The sequence below is a fragment of the Glycine max genome, chromosome 9 (genome assembly GCF_000004515.6).
Source record: "Glycine max cultivar Williams 82 chromosome 9, Glycine_max_v4.0, whole genome shotgun sequence".
Lineage (NCBI taxonomy): Eukaryota > Viridiplantae > Streptophyta > Magnoliopsida > Fabales > Fabaceae > Glycine > Glycine max.
The window spans coordinates 33,362,933-33,384,839 of NC_038245.2; the positions used below are offsets into that span (position 1 = coordinate 33,362,933).

Consider the following 21,907-nt stretch of genomic DNA (forward strand, 5'->3'; position numbering starts at 1 on the left):
GGTTGTGGAAAGTAAAATTACAATCCAGTAAAATGTCACGAAGAATAGTTTGTTCTGCTTGCTTTGGATTTTGTTTCACCAATTTCAGTTAATTATTGTGGGATTTCAAGCTCACGTCACAACCACAATAATTTACTTTAACAGTTGCATTGGACTTGGAGCAAATATTTTGCTTTGCGTTTCAAAATTTGCACTTGAGAAAGTTTGGCCTGAACCGGCTCAAATGCAAAATCTCAGAATCATACCATGTGGAAAATTCAACTGCCATTGAAAAATATATGAATGAAAATTTTTAGTGTCTAACCTTCAACCCAAGACTATAAAACAAGGACTTACATTCATTAAGATAGGATCATGGTTTATCTTAGCTAGTAATTATTGTTGGACTTATTGGATTATTCTTATTGGATCCATCCATAGAACCAAAATATATTGGAGATCTTACATTTATTAATGATATGACCAAAATAATAAGTGAAAGACAATTATCGTTTAATAACTTTTGGAGTTAAGTAAGGATCAAACTCAAATTCTAAGTGATTTTTTTTTGGTTAAGTTAGGTCAAAATTCAAATTTGTCATCACCAATGGGAGGTGCCTATTTTGTTTTTTCTTGTTAAGAACCATGCGTAAAAAAAGATTCCCCTTGGAACTTGTCATTAGAGCTGTTAAAATGATCCACCCCACCCCATTTAGCCCTAATCCACGTGGGAGGATGAAAAAACCCATAGAACCAAAACGTCCACAAGACTCTGTGGGTTAATTAGGGTCATTCCATGAGTCTTAAATTTAAAAATTTAACCCATTTTTTTTTTATGTAACCATGTACATAAGACTTTGAAGATCAACCATTTATATTATGAGAGTTAGGGGTATAGCAAGTTCAAATCAACTTAACAACCCAATGACTCTGAACCCACCTGAAGGAGAAAATTCGGGTTGATTCAGACTATTGGTATGATTCAAAATTTAAAATTACAAACTCTATCACATCAACTTAGGTATCGAATATGGACGCATAAACCCGAGTTCTTAGTTTTAAAAATCGGATCGGACAGGCCGGTCAAATCAAGATCCATAACCTAGTTCGGTCCAAGTCATGAGTTGGATCAGTCATGCTTTCGAACTAGATTGAACTGATGAGGCCCGGGCAGGTTATCAAATGAACCGGCAAACTGTTAAATCCGTGGGTGAACCGGCCAAGATTTCAACCCACTTCTTTCATCCCTGTCAACCTGCACCCCTCATTTGATTTCATGAATTTTACATCTCTCGTTAAAGAAATTTTTCATTTTAAAAGTTGCGTGTTCTATTAGGATTATATGATTATATGCTTCTGTGCGTTCTTTTGTAATATTTGTTATTGAACTTTTTTTTAGAAGAACATTTTTTCACTTGCTCCATATGTGGTTCGAGAATGTTTGATTTTGCATGTTATCATGTGTAGTTGCATTCGTGGTGTGAACACTACTTTTCCAACAAATTTTAACTTGAGTAAGAAAGAAAAAGCTCTTGAACAGAGTAATATTCATTTATAAATAAATATTACTTACGAAATTATATTGTGATTTGAGGATCGGAGAAACTAAGCAAATTTTGTAAGGCCGTCCTTTGTTACCAGGCAAACTGTTTTTTTGAAGATACCCAATGTTTAAGAATTGATCCCTCATTACCCTGGAGTTACTTAAATCCATTCGAGGGTTGACTTCTCGCACTACCTACCGTGTATTTTAAGCCAAGTTTTTTATTAATTAAAAATCAAATTTCATATAAGTAATTTTGCATTGGTTCTAATTAAATTTCATAATTATTATTGATATTTCATTTTTTCTGGTCAATTAGCACATGACGATTAGTTCTCATCATCGGGAGTTGTCTTCACTAATTGGAGTATAGCTACAATATGCTGAGTCAAAGGATCTGCCGCTCTGGCCAACAAAAAAATTGAGAACTTCAATTAGTTTAACCATTGAAGATTTACATGACATCATTATTTGTATATGGAATGTCGTTGTCAACCCCTAAATTATTGTCTCGATTTCATTTCTCATTCAAGTCTTCACTATGATATCTCCACCATGACTCAACTTCTAGCCCCTAAACTTTTTTCTTTCTATATGTCTTTTACTATAACAAAAAGCATTCATTCAATCGATCAAATCAATTTTTCTTGTCTGCAGTTTAACAAAACAAAACCATTCCTGCAATCAAATTATAATTTGCATTTGCAGATAGCATCGTGGTTTAGTTGATATCAATCTTTATAATAGATTTATAAGCAACTAAAAGTAAAAAAAATAAATAGAAAAGAAAAGGCATTTATTAAATCCAAAATACAAAGGTTCAATAACAAATTTCTTTACCACTAAATGCATGGGTCAACTGGCTTGGGTATTCTCTCACAGAGGATATTGTGATCTAGACAATAAAAATAAAATTTTTGTTTTTGAATAAAAACTAAATTAAAGTATTTAAAATAAATTTTTCAAGGGTAGGTGTTAACAAATTATTTTTTTAAGGGTATGTAGCCACTTATTTTTGTCCCTAAATGTGTAATTCGGCAATGTATCATTGAAAAATGTAAATACAAAATTTAGTCCCTGAAAGTATAAAAAGTGCGACAAATATATCCGACTGTTAACTTCTATCTGTCACTATTAATAAAATAACTTATATGGCACAGAGGGACAAATTTGTCATTGAAATGATTGTCAATGTGACCATCTCTAATTGTCGGCATAGAAGCATATTTGTCCTATAATATTTTTTTGACATGTCGTCTTTTCACCCCGTTGATAAATGCGTCCCTGAAAGATAAAAATACAAAATTTAGTCATCGAAAATGTAAAAAGTGTGACAAATATGTCTAGACGTTAATAATAGATTGTGACTAATTATTATAATTTAGAAAAACTTATAATAATTGTGACAAAATTTTGGGAGAACTATATCACACGTGTCTATTTCCATTATATAATTTTTAAGCTTCATCAATGGTTGAGACATGCATAAAATATTACTAATGGAAGTAAATTTTTATTGCTTTGAATTATTCTTACTTTTCTTCAACTACAAAAAAAAAAATCAATCCTTTGGTTATTAACTCTTGAATAAATGCTATCAACATAGAAAAAAAAATTTTTTTTTACTGTGAAATGATAAAAGAATCATTTTTTTATTTAATCAAACACTATTTATTTAAATTTTTTTAATAAATTTTTCATAATAAAATATGAATGTCTATTAGTATATGCAATGACATCAAATTATAAATTATAATAAAAATTTGTTGATTTTTAATTTTTTTAAATCATACACAATTATTTTTTATTGAGTGATCATTTAAAAAATCACAACCTTAAAAAAATCATTCCAAAGGAGGTGAATGTTTTTTACAAATTAAAAGTGTCATTACAATTACAATTTTCCCTAAAAATTATTCATGGATCTAATTTAACTATAATGTTTTACAATTAACATTTTTTTTTACTTAAACCTTTCATCAAGCATGAAAGTGTAAAAAGATTATTTATAGTTTATAAAACGAGTATTCTTTTTTCTTTTAAACTCAATTTAATTTATGAATTTGTTAAAAAGTTTTGTTGCAATCATTATAATTTTTTTTTCAAATTATAATAATTAGTTACAATTTACTTGAATATATTTGTCGCATTTTTTACATTTTTCGGGACTAAATTTTATATTTTCATGTTTGAGGGATGCATTTGTCAGTGGAGTAGAAAGATGAAAAGTCAAAAAATATTATATGACAAATATGTTCTTATGCTGACAATTAGATATAGTCACGTTGAGTCCCTTTGTGCCACATAGGCTATTTTATTAACGGTGACAGAAAAAAGTTAATGGTAATATACCGTACTTTTTAGACTCTCTGAAACTAAATTTTGGATTTTCATTTTTTGTTATCGAATTATACATTCAAGGACAAAAGTCACTATTTACCCTTTTTTAATATATAGTTTTGTATTTCAAGAATGACACTCCTGTACTTATTTGAAATGCTATTCCTTTCTCAGAATCCACATATTCACAGCATCTTTTTGAGCCGAATGTTATTTGTTTCTATGGCCGAATTTATTTGTATCTATCTTCTATCTTCTTCCTCACCGTCAAGTTGTCTCTACACAAAAAGTACTCATGGCCAGTTCTCTTCAAAAGCCTAGACATTGAATTAACCACTCAATAAATATGGATACATTTTCACAAAAAGTACCCAACATTATTACCAGACTTTATACGATATCACACAATGAAAGAAGATGAATTCCTATGTTGTCAGCTTGGTTTCTGGGTGTTTCTGATTATATGTCTGGTGCTTGTGTCACTGGCAGGCATTGCATCAGGCCTAGCTCTAGGACTACTGTCCTTCAGCCAAGTGGATCTTGAGGTACTCATTAAGGCCGGTCGACCAAAAGACACAAAACATGCAGGTTTATGGTTTTTACCATCTTAAATGTCACTATGCAGTTTTTTAGCTCTTCAGCGTAATTGGCATTACTATATCTTACTTTATATCTGCAGAAAGGATTCAACCTTTTGTAAAGAATGGACATTTTGTCCTGTGTACACTTCTTCTAGGAAAATCACTGGCCATGGAGGTATGTTGTGTATAGCACGTATGAAGTTAGTTAATATGGTTAAAGAATCACATATACTAGGGGCCTGTTTGGGTAAGCTTCTCTAGAAATACTTTTAGGAGAAGAAAATAAGAAGAAAAAATGAAAATGAGTTTTTCCATAAGCTAAAATAAGTTCTCCATTGATTAATTTGTAGATGTCCTCTCATCTTTTAGAGAACCTATATAAGAGAACTTCTACAAAATAGCTAATAGAGAACTCATTTTAGCCTATGGAGAAATGTATTTTCTTTTTCTCTTGTTATTTTTTCTCTTAGAAGTATTTTTAGAAAAATGCATCCTAACAGGTCCTAGATGGTGAAGTAATTATATAAGGCCTAGAAATTGTTTTTCCTTTCTTTGTCTAAAATGTCCCTTTTAACTTCAATTTGCTGATAAAGCAAATGCTCACACTACTTATAAGATATATTGTATTATTGAGGATATAGTAATATTTAGCTGTTAAATGATGTACTATAAATGATTCTTGTTAACATCATTCACTAAGGATGACTCTGACTGCTTTTCGTTCAAGGCACTGCCAATTTTTATGGACTCAATCATCCCAACTTGGTTTACTATTCTGGTGTCAGCACCCTTGGTGACTGTGTTTGCAGAGGTAATGTTTGTTTTTAAAAATGAACCTGTTGTGATCAAATAAGGCACATTTTTTGTTAAATTAACTCACATCACATTTATCATTTTAGATTTTACCTCAAGCTGTGTGCTCTCGATATGGACTAACTTTAGGAGCAAAAATGGCTCCCTTTGTTCAATTGCTTCTGCTGATCTTCTTCCCTATAACCTATCCTGCTAGTAAGGTAAATTTTATGTTATGTGTGTGTTAGTGTATGTGTCCTTATTTTTGTATTTATTCATTTGTCAGTGTCACGTATTTCATTTGTAATTGATGATTCATTGCACCGAAATTAGAAATAACAGAACTGCTTCATTCTGCTACTCAGTTATATGGACAATGAAAAACTAAAAAAAAATATTGAATTAGAGAATAGACACATTATCGTTTTCTCAAGGAAAATTTCATGAGTACATCAATATAAGGTGATTTGTCTGTAAAAGGAATCTTTTGAGAAGATTCAATTAATATCTCTAAGTATCTTTCTATTTTGGCAGGTGCTGGATTGGGCTCTAGGGAAAGAACATTCAGTTCTTCTCAGAAGATCAGAGTTGAAGACATTTGTGGACTTACATGCAAATGAGGTTTTCTTCATATATAGTATATTCCATCTGGACTAACTTAATCATAAGTGTGAAATTAGTAGCTAAAATATTCAAGTGCAGGCAGGGAAAGGTGGAGAGTTATCACATCATGAAACTTCTATAATCACAGGTGCTATAGATTTGACTAGGAAGACAGCTAAAGATGCAATGACACCCATATCTGAAACTTTTTCTCTTGATATAAATTCAAAACTTGACATGTAATATGTCATAACCCATAACTTTTAACTCATACAAATGTTTTGCTCCCAATCTATCATCTATAAATGCAGTTCACCTTTGTCATCAGGCATACAATGACACAAATAATGAGCAAAGGTCACAGTCGAATACCTATACATTCTGGGCACCCAAGAAATATTATTGGCCTCATATTGGTAAGCAATTGAAGAATAACATATGGGAAATAGAATGAATTCAAGTATTTTCTGCAATAAATCTTGAATATATAACTTGGGCAGTATAGTATTGCCATTATGTTCATACAAATTAATGAAGGCAAAGAAGAAAGCTTCCATTTAACATCTGAGACATTGCTTCTGTTTCTCAACATTGCTTATTAATATCTTTATTCATATGGTATTACTATTAATACTTTTGCACAGGTTAAAAACTTGATATTCTGCCGCCCAGAAGATGAGACCCCAATAAAGAATTTGATTATAAGGAAAATTCCAAGGTAATAGAACTAATTTGACTGGAATTTTACAAGCCACGTGCCATCTGGCCTTCAAAAACAGGATGGCCATCAGATACATTACTTGTGATTTTCATTCATGCATGAATCACTAGTACTATACTTAGTATACTAATTACATGATATTGCTCACTTAATAATTATGTAACAGGGTTTATGAAAGTTGGCCACTATATGAGATATTGAATCAATTCCAGAAGGGTCACAGCCACATGGCTGTTGTCTTGAAATCCAACAAAGACACAGAGAGCACTATGGGCGCACCTACCTTTTTGAATATAATTACTAATAAAATATCAAACGCGGCTCAAGTTTCTGTAGGTAATATCTTACAGAATTTAGCCATGGTGTCATATCAAATCAAATAACATTTTATTTAAGATGAATTGCATAACAACAGTAGAAAAAATTAGTTTACTGGAACAGATTAAATCACTACTTATGTTTGCCAATCTGGGATTTTCAGAATCTGATTCTTCCTTTGTCCTGGAAATAAGTCAGAGAAGTTCTGTACATGAAACCAGTTTAAACTCTAGTGATGCAGAATTTCATAGTCCAACATTAAAAAATGTAATGGAACTAGATGGTGAAGTACATCGAGAATCCAACCAGTGGGAACAAGAAAATGAATATTTCTCACAAGAACAAATAGAGTCTCTTCCAGATGTTATAAATGAGGAGGTTATTGGCATCATCACAATGGAAGATGTCATGGAGGAACTGTTACAGGTTAGCATGGGGGTTTATTCTAGAACTTCATTTGTTTTCCTAATTTTATGTCTAAAGTGCCGAATACTTCATATTCCTGTTTGTGAGACCAGATAATATTTCATTCCTTTAGTGATGATAACACACATGGACCACATGGTTATGACTAAGACAAAAAGATAAAGGGAAGCAGGGATAAGATTACTTCTATTAAGATCTTATTCTCATTAAGGTTTAATATCTTAAATTTTTTAACTACGAACTAATCAAGTAGTGAAATGTTTCATCATTTTTTGAAATCTCAAGCTAAAGGTATTTTCCATTGTGGACACCACCAGTACTCATGTTTTCTATTTCCATGCTGAGCGCTATCTAATTTTTCGTTTACAAGGGAGACATACTGGATGAAACTGATGAATATGTTCACGTTCAAAAGAAGTGAGTGAATTTATATTGAATTTCAATTATTCATTTCTGATTCCCCCAGAATAAATTGATAGCAATTAACAAATTCCCTGCTTCAATTTTTCTTATTTTCAGCATTAGAATTAACCTGCTGCAATCTCTAAGGTCACAATCAAGATCTTCAAGGAGGGATTCTGGTTCTGGTCATCGCTAAAGAACTTTCTAACATTATTTATTATGTTTAGTCTCAGCGACATTAAGATTCCAAAAGCTCAAGTGTGGATACTTTTGTTCCAACATCATGATTTTGATTTCCTAGATATCAATAGAATTTAATTCAAATACATTGACAGTGAAAAGATTTTTTTACACTGTCATAGATTACCAAGTAAGATAGTTTACTTTTGTAACAATTATGTTAAAAATTATATTTATAGTGATTTCTAATTGGTTGACAGTTCGAAAATATTTAAACCGACAATGTATGAAACTTGAAACCATCAACAACTGTAAAATACAAGCAACGCATTTAGCCTTTGCGACAAGTCTAAAACACAATAGACAAGCAATATTATCAAGGAGTCCTTCCTCAGACAGGATAGATTAATTTTGAAGGGTAGTCTGACAATCGACAAACATAATGATGCAAATAAAGGAACTGAAACCAAACATGAAATGTTGAGAAGTAATTCCAAGTAATAGATGGTTGACCTATGATAAGACAAAAATACAATCCTTAGTTTGATTCTCCCACATTAATAAATGTCTCGAAACAAGCAATCCCAAGAACAAGAACACTCGTACAAAAACATATTTGAGAAATTGGATGGTTTGTCAAAGTACACAGATAATAATTTCAAACTCTTCAAACACTGTAAATAGTTAGCTCTTTCACTTTGCTTTCGAAAGATAATCAAACAACCACATGAACCCATAGAATATAATAGCTTATCTGAAATCTTGAAAATCATGTCTGATCATGCAATATGCATCCAAAACATCCAGAAATCCATAATTAATGAATTTCAGATCAACTACTAATTTGGTCAAACATTACGAATGATCAACTAAGCACTACTCCAAAGACTTGCGCGTAAAAAGAATGTATAAGGCATTACTCATCTAATAGAACAAAGCAATTGAATAAACAGCGAGTTTAATACAAATCATTTGAGGACGAGTAACACTGTATCCTTGTTAGAACCAGTACCTAGAGACATAGAGGGTAGAGAAAGATGAGAGTGAAATAAAATGATAAATACTGTTATATATATATATATATATATCTTTCATAGACAAAAGCCTAGCTAACCCAAGAAACTGCCATTAAAAAACACACCCATTCAAATAAATGGACTAAAGACCAATGATAGATAAAAAAAATAAAATTAGAGTTTCTGGTTACATAAGCTATAAACAAGCCACTTACAATATATATATCAACCTATAATTTGTTGTAAGAAAGAGTATTCAGGACAAGGAGAAAAGTAAAAATAAAATAGAGACAAAAACTGGACACTCTGTAAAATTCTTAGCCTAAAAGAATTAAGCATGGATATAATTTAAGCCCTTATGATATCAAGTCTGTCCATTTGAGAATTTTGAAGCAAGTACCCCAATAGTGTGCTTAGTTCCTCACCAGACATGTTTGCAAATAAACTTTTATTCACTTTCAGTGACTCCAATCTAACAAAACTCGGAGGTTGAGGTCTCATTGAAATGGGATTTGAGAGTTCCTACACAATTGGAGTAAATTGGAGGCATTTAAATTGCTATTTTGAAATTGAGAGCAATCAAATATTTTGACATATGAATGCAAACAAGTTATGAATATTAAAAAAAAATAAAGAGGCGAAAAGGTACTAATAACTTGCGCCTAGTATTATTTGAAATGCATGCGGATAAAATGTCAACAATTTTACATTGGAAAGCACATGTAGCTATTTCATGATGATTGAACTTTCCTCACCCCAACCTTCATCTGAACCTCCATCCCAATTCATGTCAATATTTACTTCTCCAAGGAAAGAAAGATTGCATGTGGAGAAGAGTTGGTGACTGACAGTTCCATTGAAAATAGTAAAAGAGCCAAGATTTGGAGTAGAAAGCAGAATTTGACAAGCTTGTCCTCCAAATATTGTCAATCTAGAAAGGGTAGAATTAGATATGCGGAGGACTCGTGCATCATTATGCAAAGAACAACCTATAAGGATCAAAGAATTTAAAACGGGGGCAGTTTGAAAAGGGCTCAGCACAGCCATTGTCAGTTGCAGTAAATTTGACACATCCAATGTGCAAGCTTTTTAATGCATAGGTGCAGACATTTTGGAAGTATTATATCAGAAAAGTCACACCCATTCCAAAGCTTAAGATATGTCAAAGACTTAGAGCAAAAGATTAAAGGGAGGGACTCAAAGTTGGGTCTAAAACCTGAATATATATATATATATATATATATATATATATATATATATATATATATATATATAATATCAAGTGCTGGACATTATGAAACAGAGCATATTTGATGACCCTATCTAGGAGTTCGGGCTCGGTCCAACTAGGGTGAATAGTAAGATTTAAGCAGGGAATAAGAGTCATCTTGGCTAGACAAAATCCAAGATGCAAATTTCTTAAAATTTTCAACCACCCCGTGTACCTTCAAGAGGTTCAACCGCCCCAACCAGCCCCAATTCAAAGAGGTTAGGAGATAATGTGAGTTTAACGAGTCCTTCTACAGCATTTTTATTTATTTATTTATTTTCTTCCATCATTCCTTAACTCCCATGAGATTTGGTCCTGTGGATAGTTTGACCCAATTCATCATTGAGCAAAAAGTAAAAAAATTAACATCAAATCGATTTTTTGACCAAAAGTAATACGTGAAATTGTCCCTTTTTTTCTCTTTCTCTGTCCCTATCCCGTAGATAAAGCTTTGAATCAATAGAGAACTCTTTCTTCTCTATTTGTATGAATTGATATTATTATATTTCAAAATTCTTTTCCGATACCTCCTAAGGAACCGAATATCCCAGACTGAGGGCTTTGCAAAAGTTCTTCCATCGGTTAAACAAGACACTTGTTTTAACAGCATCTTTTGTGTCCATAAAATTCAATATGTGGAGCAGAACTGTGTCAGGTAACTCACTGATCCTGTCCCTAAGCTGCTCCTTTGGAAGCATCATCTCCTCCGAATCTCTGAAAGACACAACGAACCTTCCATTAACTAAATCTGCGGTGACATGGCCATCCCGCCAGCGGTGGTCGTGGAACACCACCACCTTGTCGCCCGACTTGAATTCCCGGTGGCTCTCCGGTGGAGGAAGTAGTCGGAGCTGGTGAAGACTAACAACTGTGCTCTCAACCGAATTACGACGGTACTGGACCAAGAATCTGTCGGAGTCAACGCAGCCAATGATGGTGCCGGAAAACCATGAGCCGCCGTAGATGATGAAGTACACTGCAGAGCCCGGTTCGAAAACGATAGCTTTGGGCTCCATCTTGTACAATGTATAGCGAGTGATCGAAAAAAAAAATTATATATATATATATATATATATATATATATATATATATATATATATATATATATAAGCACGAAATGCTTACTTTTTCATGCTGCATTGCTGGACAAAACGATCAATTTGGAGGTAATTTTTTTTAAAAAATATCAAAATGGGGGCTTTTTTTTCACCTTTTCGTTGTTTTTCAATCCTTTTAAAAAATTAACTAAAAGAGATAAGTCACAACAGATGTTGCAACTTCTAAGTTAATACTTATTATGATTTTTTATTTTTTTAACTGAAGTCATAAAATTATTTACAACTTTATTTAATTTTTTTTACTACTTTGAAGTCATAAAACTTTTTTTTTACGATTTTGAAGTTGTCTATCACATTTTTTTAAATGTTTAAGTTTTTTTGTCAAATTTATAATTTTTTTACGGTTTTTTTATTATTTTTTAAAAAAATTTAAAAATTATTTAAATATATAATAAATAATATTAATTTAACTTATTATTAGTATATTTTTATGGTTTTATTTTATATGTTATTAATTTATTTTAATGTTTTATTATTTAAAATAATTATATATTTTTTTAATATTTTTTTATTTAAATGTTTTTGTTTATTTAAAATTTAGATAATCTATTAATAAAATACATTATAAAATTAAAAGGAGATGTTAAAAATTTGAAACACTTTAATTTAAAAATTGATTATATTTAAATGAAAATTGATTTGCCTATGTTTATTGTTCTCTTGGTCTACGACCTCTACTTCCTCTTGTCCTAGGATGCTCATTTGTAATTGTGTGTTATTGTTGAAGAACATGATTATCACCGTTGTCATCATCATCATCACCATCATTATCATCGTTATTGTTGTTATTATCATCATCCTCCTCATCTTCATGACAACCCATGTCACGCATTTGAGTAGGTAATGATGAAAGATAACATGATGGTAGATTATATGCAGATGGTGGAGTGCTGAAAGTGGTGCCAAACATTTGTGAGGGGCCATAAAAAATATTTGAGGTAGAAGGGATTTGAAATGAATATTGAGGCATATACGGTGAGAACCCCACTGGTTGAAAACTTTGTTGACATCCTTGAGACACGTATCCAGAGAAGCCTGTTGATTGATATTATGCTTGTGAAAGATGATGTTGGGACATAAATCCAGAACATGCACGGGAGGTACATTGGGTTCTGCATATGATTGATGTTGGTGATGATTAGGATAATACTGTGACTCAATTTTACAAAGTTAGAAATAATAATGAATAATAATATCAAGAATTTTTTAAAATTATAAAGTAGATTTACAACCTCAGTAGATAGTGCTCCTTCACATGATATATTTCATCTGTGTATTGCATTAGCCACATTGCATCAAATTTCAACAAACATTTTAAAAATGTTGACTTAAAAAAACAAGTTATCAATATGGGTATGCTTCTTTCCTATTTCATGCATCATATTGTTGCTTTATTACATCTTTACTATATTTATTACTCATTGTTTTATCTTTTGGCATAAGATATGAGATGAGGAAACCATGATTTGAGGCAAAGTTGCTCACAATGTGAGAAGAGTTTCCACAAGCAACAGATTGGTTGGATCAAATTTCTAAAAATAAATGGACTCAAGCCTACAATGAAGGAAAACAGCATGACCATATGACTACCAACCTTGTCGAATGTATGAATTTTGTTTTGAAGGTAGCCCGAGCATTACCTATTACTGTCTTAGTCAATGAAACATTTAATAAAATAAATGATTCATTTGTTACTAATGGCATCAAAATCATGAATATGATAAAGGCAGGACATAGGTACTTTGAAGACGTATATGTCATGATGCAAGAAAATCAGCAAATTGCTACCTCGCATCATGTTCGCATGTATGTTCAAGAAATAAGGGAGTTTGAGGTTCAAGAAATTGTAAATACGTGACTTGGTCGACAAGCAATGGCATGCACCGTCAAATTGAATGAACGGTCATGTGATTGTGGAAAATTTCAAGCACTTTGATACCTTGTTCGTATGCAATTGCAGCGTGTGCTTTTTGCAATTTAAATTATGATGATTTTGTTCACCTTGTACACAAGTTGGAAAATATTTTCAAAGTTGATCAACATCACTTTCGTTCCCTTGGAAGTGAAGACACATGACCTCAATATTTAGGTCCATATTTTATGTCTAATCCTTCGAAACAACGACAGACATCGGGTAGGCCGACCACTACTCAAATACATAATGAGATGGACATGATGCAATCCTACCCCGCAAGGGCATTGGATAGAAAAACTCCAAGTAGATTGGGCCAGAGATGCAAGAGAAGGCCCTAGGGTTCTTATGAGCCTTAGGGTAGATTTTAGGCCCATGGGCTAAGTACGAGCCCACTTATCTTTGTAAATATTAGATTAAGGTTTCATTATTTTTGGGTCTTGTATTTAGGGCTCCATAATGTAGGTAGGGTATCCTAGAAATATAGGATTTTTCAGCCCTTGTATTTTAGGGAACCTAGACTAATTTTTGTATTAGGGGTAGTTTTGTAATTTCACATGCACTAAGTGGATATTTGATGTGTGTGGTTGGAAATAAATTTAATTGAATTGGTAGAAGCCCAATCCAATTAAATTTTAGAGGGGGAGGTGAGCATTTGCTTACTACACCCCATTGCCACATCATATAGTCACACTTTGTGCATGTCCTTCATGCTTTTCATGCCTCATGACACCTAAGCACACTTAGTGGAGAATCTTGGAATTGATCTTGGATTAGTGGGCTGAACCATAACTAAAATTCACTAATCATAATTAGTGAAATTTTGGCTCCAAAGTTTGGCTCCACAAATTCAATTTCAAATTCAAGTGAAATTTGAATTTCCCTCTAATTTTGTGTGACACTTAGGCTATAAATAGAGGTCATGTGTGTGCATTTTTTTTCAACTTTGATGATTTGAATATTAAACTTCAGATTTCAAAGCTCATTTAGAGCACAAAATTTCGTGCTCTTCTCTCCCTCTCCCTTCATTCATCTCCTTCTTCCTCCAAGCTCTTATCCATGGCCTCCTATGGTGGTGAGCTTCTTCTAGACTCATCTTCTCCTTGAAGTGGCGTCTCCTCTCTCTCTCCCTTTCTCCATTCCGCTGTCATTCATCTTCCAAGAAGCAAAGGAATCCATTGATGAAGAAGATCCTAGGCCTACAAGCTCCAATGGAGCTTCCATCACAAACCAATTTCTAATAGACCTAAAAAATACTCATTATGTAGAAGTGAAGGACATAATCATACTAACGGTCCATATAAACAAGTACATGACTAATATAGTTTGTACTTTTTATATATTTTTTTAATTTGTATTGTGTGTTTTATATTAATGTATTAATTTTATTATGTATTTTTATTAATAGATTATCTAAATTTTAAATAAACAAAAATATTTAAATAAAAGAGTATTAAAAATATAAAACATATTTTAAATAATAAAACATTAAAATAAATTAATAACATATAAAATAAAACCATAAAAAATATACTAATAATAAGTCAAATTAATATTATTTATTATACATTTAAATAATTTTTTAAAAATTAAAAAAAAAAAAAACCATAAAAAATTATAAATTTGAAAAAAAAACTTAAACATTACAAAAAATGATTTATGACTTCAAAGTCGTAAACAAAAAAAAAAAAGGTTTTACGACTTTAAAGTCATAAAATCAAAAATAAAAAAATTCCCTACGACTTGAAAGTGGTAAAAGATATTAACTGAAGCTATAAATAATTTTACGACATTAGAAAGTCGTAAGTCGTAACACCTGTTACGACTTACTTCCTTTTAGGTAATTTTTTAAAACTTACACATGATTGGTAAATAATGAAAAAATATACCCTTTTTGGTAAAAAAAAAATAAGCCTCAAATGGGATATTCTATAATTTTTTAGTACAAAATCATAAATTAATTTAAGATTATCATTGTTTTTATTTTTTTTACTAAAATCGTAAAAAACCCTAAGCACAACCGTAAAATTCAAGGACTAGGAGCCTCCAAGAAAAGAGATAAGGAAAGAGAATATTCTTATTCATGTGCGTTTCCATTACATGAAAACAACTATATATAGGCATCATACGGTCGTGCCTTAATCAACTACACGAAAGGAGCTAACTACACGAAAGAAATAATAGATGCATGGTGCATGATGCAAAAAGATAATGGCTAGGGACAAGCTCCTAACAGCATAATCATCACAACGAGTAGGATCCTGCCAGCTCAACGATTCCGTTTGATGAAATCTTCAAGATTCTTAGGTGGGTTAGTTGCACGCTTGGGTCATTGCATCATGTTCACCATGCTTCTGGATTGCTTCTGGATTTGCTTCCTCCAGAAGCAACCTTGCTTCGAAAATATTTTGGAAGGTCCAGATTTGAAATTTTGAAAATTGCTATTTGCACCCTGCTTTTGATAAGTTCACCCCCTCTTTCGTAATTTACGGAAAAGTCACGGAAGCCTTAAGGAAGCATATAGGACTTGACTTTCTTCTTTTTTTTTTTCTATTCCTTGTCACCCATATTAGGTGAAATATTCTTATTTAGGGTTTTAGGAATTTTACGGAAGCCTTAAGAAAGCATATAGGACTTGATTTCCCTCTTTTTCCTCTTCTCTTTTACCAATATTAAGTGAAATAGGCTTACTCAAAGTTTTTTAGGAATTTTACGGAAGCATTATGAAAGCCCTGGAAGCCCCGAAAACCATTTTCCAACAAAACGTGGAGGATCTTGATAAGTTCACCCCCCCCTTTTGCTAAATGCATTCCTGTTTATTTACACACACCCCATTTTGCTAAATACACTCCCTTTGTCGTGTTTTTTTACCGGTTTCTTCCCAAAATATTACGGAACTTTACGAATTACGTAACGACACCCATTTCCTTTCCGGAATGTTGCAAAACTTTACGGATTACGCAACAAGGCTCTTCTTGACTTCCGGAATGTTGCGGAACTTTTGGGATTATGCAACAATACTTGCTTTCGACTTCCGGAACGTTGCGGAACTTCACGGATTACCTAACGATGGATGTTTAAGTACCTCAAGGCGGTCAAGCGAAGGTTGCATGCCACCAAACAATGGTCCCCGGACGAAATTAAGGTATGACACATTGGAACCATGCTAATGTCGTACCCTCCATGTAGAAGGAGGCGATGGTGAGCCTCTCTTGATCTTGTGTAACATGGCATTCAAAAAATTGTGTTATTTTGAAGATCTAACCTAATGGATCTGTGCCATCAAAGCGTGGGACCTCTAGCTTCATGAGGTGAGGATGCGAAGCAGGCGGAGCTAGGTTGTGAGGATTCACGGAAGAAGAAGAAGCAGGTGAGTGGAGGTTGTTTTCAATGCGGAAACCCTTTGGAGGAGCTCGTCGAGCTTGGCGGTAACGTGGTTCTGCGTGGTGGTATAGTGGAGCTGATTCGAAGTCAACTTGGCAATGGCTTCTTCGATTCGCTCCGTGTTAGACTTTGAGTGAATAGACTCAGCCATGGGAGACTCTTAATGAAAGCACCAAATATGTTTATGATCCTAAGCACAATCCTAGAATTGGAGAACTAGGAGCCTCCAAGAAAAGAGATAAGGAATGAGAATATTCTTATTCATCTGTGTTTCCTTTACACGATAACAACTATATATAGGCATCATACGTTCATGCCTTAACCAACTACACAAAAGGAGCTAACTACAAGAAAGAAATAACAGATGCATGGTGCATGACGCAAAAAGATAGGCTAGGGACAAGCTCTCGACAGCATAATCATCACAACGAGTAGGATCCTACCAGCTCAGCGATTCCGTTAGATGTAATCTTCGAGATGCATGGGTGGGCTAGTTGCGCGCTTGGGTCGTTGCATCACGTTCACCATGGTGCGTTGCTGGTTTGCTATGGTGGTGCGTTGCTAGTCTGCTTGTTTCCTAAGAGACATCTTTAGTCTTAGCCTTTTTTATAATATGAAGCGTGTCACTCACGTCCTTATCCTTCTGTCCCTTCACGTAGGTGGAGATCATTGGCGTTCCGAATTAATTTAAATAAAATTATTTATAATTTTAAAGTCATAAATAATTTATAACTTCTAATAAAAATATAAAATATTTATGATTTCAAAGTCATAATTAAAAAATATCAGAATCATAAATTCTTTTGACTTTAACAAGAAAAGAAAAAAGAAAACAAAAATCATAAGTTAGTTTATGACTTTGTAATCAGAAGATCCTACAACTTATTTATTTTTGGGTATCAATTAAAAATTTATATCATTTGATAATTTTTTTTTAAAAATATCCCATTTAATGGTTTTGCCGCATTGCTGCGTAATTCTGTAGCATAATATAAATACTATTCATTACGCGGCTGACCCTACAGTTCTACAGGACACAGCCAGAATATATAAACCAAAAGGCAAAAACCAAATAAAATTTATTTGAAATCAATGTGTAGTTAATTAGACAAATCAAATGTTTTATATCAGAAATCCTTTCTGTTTGTTACATCTCCAAAATAAAACATATTTGAACTGGATGAATGTTGACCAGTGATATATATATATATATATATATATATATATATATATATATATATATATATATATATATATATATAAATTTAAAATCAAACAAAATATTAATAAAAAATAAAACAAGGAAAGTGGAGAGGGATTAAACTGCACCGCTTGCAGTTATATTTTTCAATTGCAAGGAATTTGTATATGGATAACAATGGGTAGGATTTGGAAAATATATTATAGTATATTGCATTCATCTTCATATTTGCCTTTGAAAAAAATACCTATATCCATCTCATAACCAGAGGTGTCAATTTAAATACACGTACTATATACCCATATATGTACATGTACTCGCTACTAGCACCTTAAGTTCAGAGTCGTGACAAAATATTCCAAGGTTTTACACGAAATTTATATTCAATATTTAATTTAATATACTTTATCAAATCTCTTTTTTTTTTTTCTTTTTTTATCAAAGTACCTTTGCTATATGATTAAAGTTTTATAACTAAGTATTGACTTAAATATGTCTTTTTCACTCAAATTTCAATTGTTTTGTTTTCGGTCCTTCAAATTTTACTCTTAAGTCCCTTAATTTCAAAGGTTATTCTTTTTAGTTTCTCGCCTTAAGGATTCACAATTTATGACAGTTTCTTGACCACCAAAATTTGTTTTTTAATTTATATTTTAAAAATACGATTTATGACTGTAAAAAATCAGCACAGATTGCAAATTCAAAACCCCCCACATGCTGCTTGCGACGCTGTTCAGTAACCTGACCTATTCCCCTTTAAATTCCATCATCTTTCCACCCTTTTTTTTAAGTTCATTCCTTTGTTCTCATTGCTCTAATTATTAATTTATGATAGCTTCAAAGTAATGGTGGGTAGGTGAATATGTATTAGATTATGACTCTTGGAGTCCTGCAATGGATAGTGAATAGCTTCAAATTCAAGGCCGAGGACTGGCCAATTTATTGGTGAAGTTCTCTTTGGAGGAGTCCATGTGTTCACGTTCAAAATAAACTGATAGCAACTAACAAATTCCGTACTTCATATTTTTTTTTCAGCATTATAATTAACCTGTTGTAATCACTAAGGTCACAATCAAGATCATCAACGAGGGCTTCCAGTTCTGTTCATCGTTAAAGAACTTCAAACACTATTTATTTAGTTTAGTCTCAACAACATGAAGATCGTGTATTAGCTAGACCTTTTTCTACAAAATATTTTGAGTCTTTTAACCTATGTACAACAAGAATATAAATATAAAATTGAATCGATTGGGAATCACAAGAACTTGAACAGAAACCAAACATGAAATGACTAACATATTGATCCAAATAACGGAAGTGATACCAAACATGAAATGTTGAGAAGTAATTCCAAGTATTAGATGACTGATCTATGATAAGACAAATATATCTCTAGTCTGATTCTCCCACACAAATAAAATATCTCTGCAGGACCATTCCCATGAACAAGAACATTCATATACAAGAAACATAAGTTATACCCAATTGCGCATCCAAAACATCCAGAAATCCATAATTACTGACCATTTCAGATCAGCTACTAATTTGGTAAAACATTACAAATTATAAACTAAGCACTTCCTATCATGATTAAACAGTTCCAGTTAGTTATAAAATGTTATTTGAGTAGTTAGTTGGTTATGACAGTTAATTGGTTACTAGAAGTTATTTGAATAGTTAGTTGGTTATGGCAGTTAGTTAGTTACTAAAAGTTATTTGAGTAAGTTAGTTGGTTACTCAAGTTAGTTATTTTATGTTTTTGTATAAATAAACTAACTTTGTAATACTTTAATGAATGAATTCTAAAATTATTTTTTATTTATTTTTCATTTCTTTCATTTTTGATACTTCCAAGACTTGTGAATAACAAAAAATGAATAAGACTACACTCATCTAATAGAACAAAGTAATAAAAATAACAAGGAGTTGATACAAATCATTTGAAGATGATTAACATTGTATCCTTGTTAGAATCGGAACAACAGAGGGTAGAGAAAGACGAGAGAAAAATAGTTTACTGTAACAAAAGTGAATGTAGGACAAGCAGAAAGTAAGCAGAAAATAGACAAAAACTGGATACTCTCTAAAAATCTCTACCAAAAGATTTAACCATGATATCATTTAATATTCCCCCAAGATTTCAACTCTGGCCATTGGAGAGTCCCGAAGCAAGTACTCCACTACTGTGTTTACTTTCTCATCAGATACGTTTGCAGACAAAAGCTTGATCACTTTCAGTGACTCCAATCTAACAAAGCTTGGAGGTTCAGGTCTCATTGAAATGGGATTTGAGAAATCCTACACAATTAGAGTGAGTTGGAGAGACTTATTTAAATCAATATTTTGAAATTCAAGATTGAGAACAGGAAATATTTCTGACATATGAATGAAAACATGTTAGGAACATTAAGGAAAAATAACAAAGGAAAAACATACTAAAGTAACTTACATGTAGTATTATTTGAAAGGCATACCGAGAAAATGACAATTTCTTTACATAGGCAAGCACTACCAGCCATCTTACGATGTTTGAACTTATGATTGAACTTTTCTCAGCCCAATGTCCATCCCAAGACACATCAATATTTACTTCTCCAAGGAAAGAAAGATTGCATGTAGAGAAGAGTTGGAGACTACTAGAACCCCTGATAGTAAAAGAACTAAGATTTGGAGTAGAAAGCACAATTTGATAAGTTTGTCCTTCTAATATTGTCAAAATGGAAAGGGTAGAATTAGATATGCAGAGAACCCTTGCATCATTATGCAAAGAACAAAATCTAAGGACCAAAGTATTTAACACGTAGCAGTTTGAAAAAGGCTCAGCAGAGTCATTGCCAGTTGCAGTAAAATTGAAACCTTGAAGATGCAAGCTTTTTAATGCAGGCAAGTGCAGAGATTTTGGAAGTATTATGAGGGGATAGTTCATTCCATTAATGCAAAGCTTAAGAGATGTCAAAGAATGACAGCAAAAGATTAAAGGGAGGGACTCAAGGTCAGGTCTAAAGCCTGAATATAGCTCCATTGTCAACTGCCGGACATCATGAAGCAGAGCATACTTGGTGACCTTATCGAGGAGTTCAGGCTCAGTCCAACAAAGGTGAAGAGTAAGATTAAGTAGGGAATAGGCGTCGTCTCGTCTAGACAAAACCCAGGTTGCAAATTTCATAAACCTTCCAACCCCGCGTTTCTTTAGGAGATAAGGATCAGGACAGTACGCGAGACTGATGAGTCGTTTGCAAAGGTCCTTCCATCTTTTAGACAAGACACAAGTTTGAACAGCACTTTCTGTGTTCATAAAATTCAATATATGGAGCAGAATGGAGTCCGGCAGCTCACTGATCCTGTCCCTATTATTGTGGTCTTTGATTGGGGGAACCCAACTGTGATTGATCCACTGGTGGTCTGCCCTGAGCTGCTCCTTCCAAAACGCCATCACCTTCTTCAAGTCCAAACACAAGGCTTTGCTCACCGCCTGCGGTGGTCACCAGACTTGAATTTTCGATAGCTCCCCCGCCGGGGAATTATCGGAGCTGGTGAAGACTGACAACTGCTCTCAGCACCAAGTTATGATGGTGCTGCACCAGGAATATGTTGGAGTCAACGCGGCTGATGAGGGTGCCAGAAAATCATGAGCCACGGAAGCCGCTGCTATTGATGCTGACTCCACTGCAGTGCCTGGTTCAAAAACTATGGGTTTGGGCACCATGTCCATCGGTTTGTTTTACTGTGTGCATTGCAATCGGAGAAGTTGAAAACGGAAGAGAGAGCTAGTAGGCGAAGAGAGCTTTCGAAAACAACAAAACCGTCCTTTACATGCTGTCAAACTATTTATCATTTAGTATGTCTACAACTTGGTCTAATGGTTTCAACAAAGTGCAAACAGATTTTTTATTTATGAAAACAAAGTACAAAAAGTTCATTTTCTTGAAGAATATGACATATTGGAAATATAATGGATTTCAAGTATTTTCTGCAGTAAATCTTGAATATATAATTTGGGGAGTATAGTATTGTCATTATGTTCAATACCAATTAATGAAGACAAAGTAGAAAGCTTCCATCTGACATTTAAGACATTGTTGTTACTTTGCAGTGCATTGGCTTGTTTCTCAATATTATTG

At 32.9% G+C, this 21,907-nt stretch overlaps 3 protein-coding genes across 3 annotated transcripts; 1 reads left to right on the plus strand and 2 right to left on the minus strand.

Moving 5' to 3' along the window:
* The first annotated feature begins 4,029 nt into the window (after positions 1–4,029).
* Positions 4,030–8,068, plus strand: LOC100791387 (DUF21 domain-containing protein At2g14520). The gene is made up of 12 exons (XM_003533100.5): positions 4,030–4,450; positions 4,542–4,618; positions 5,171–5,254; positions 5,343–5,456; positions 5,770–5,856; positions 5,938–6,077; positions 6,167–6,254; positions 6,483–6,556; positions 6,726–6,895; positions 7,041–7,303; positions 7,674–7,720; positions 7,823–8,068. Exons 1-12 carry the CDS (start codon positions 4,270–4,272, stop codon positions 7,899–7,901), a joined length of 1,404 nt encoding a protein of 467 aa, XP_003533148.2. The 5' UTR covers positions 4,030–4,269; the 3' UTR covers positions 7,902–8,068.
* An 825-nt stretch (positions 8,069–8,893) lies between these two features.
* On the minus strand, positions 8,894–11,191 carry LOC121172743 (protein AGENET DOMAIN (AGD)-CONTAINING P1). The gene is made up of 2 exons (XM_041004855.1): positions 10,836–11,191; positions 8,894–9,423 (listed from the first exon to the last, which is right to left on the minus strand). Exons 1-2 carry the CDS (start codon positions 11,185–11,187, stop codon positions 9,374–9,376), a joined length of 402 nt encoding a protein of 133 aa, XP_040860789.1. The 5' UTR covers positions 11,188–11,191; the 3' UTR covers positions 8,894–9,373.
* Positions 11,192–19,680: 8,489 nt separating this feature from the next.
* Positions 19,681–21,585, minus strand: LOC102663594 (F-box/LRR-repeat protein At1g55660). Its single transcript, XM_006587205.4, has 2 exons — positions 20,236–21,585; positions 19,681–20,084 (listed from the first exon to the last, which is right to left on the minus strand). Exons 1-2 carry the CDS (start codon positions 21,217–21,219, stop codon positions 19,908–19,910), a joined length of 1,161 nt encoding a protein of 386 aa, XP_006587268.1. The 5' UTR covers positions 21,220–21,585; the 3' UTR covers positions 19,681–19,907.
* Positions 21,586–21,907: the final 322 nt, after the last annotated feature.

Bases quoted from the DNA above. Each gene is read 5' to 3' on its own strand.
- LOC100791387 (XM_003533100.5), top strand. From the start codon at position 4,270: ATGAAAGAAGATGAATTCCTATGTTGTCAGCTTGGTTTCTGGGTGTTT. The intron at 6,255-6,482 runs GTAAGCAATTGA...ACTTTTGCACAG, and splicing joins ATATTATTGGCCTCATATTG to GTTAAAAACTTGATATTCTG. The intron at 6,557-6,725 runs GTAATAGAACTA...ATTATGTAACAG, and splicing joins ATTATAAGGAAAATTCCAAG to GGTTTATGAAAGTTGGCCAC.
- LOC121172743 (XM_041004855.1), bottom strand. From the start codon at position 11,187: ATGGAGCCCAAAGCTATCGTTTTCGAACCGGGCTCTGCAGTGTACTTC. The intron at 9,424-10,835 runs GTGAGTTACCTG...CCAATTGTGTAG, and splicing joins GCAGCTTAGGGACAGGATCA to GAACTCTCAAATCCCATTTC.
- LOC102663594 (XM_006587205.4), bottom strand. From the start codon at position 21,219: ATGGCGTTTTGGAAGGAGCAGCTCAGGGCAGACCACCAGTGGATCAAT. The intron at 20,085-20,235 runs GTAAGTTACTTT...CTAATTGTGTAG, and splicing joins CCTTTCAAATAATACTACAT to GATTTCTCAAATCCCATTTC.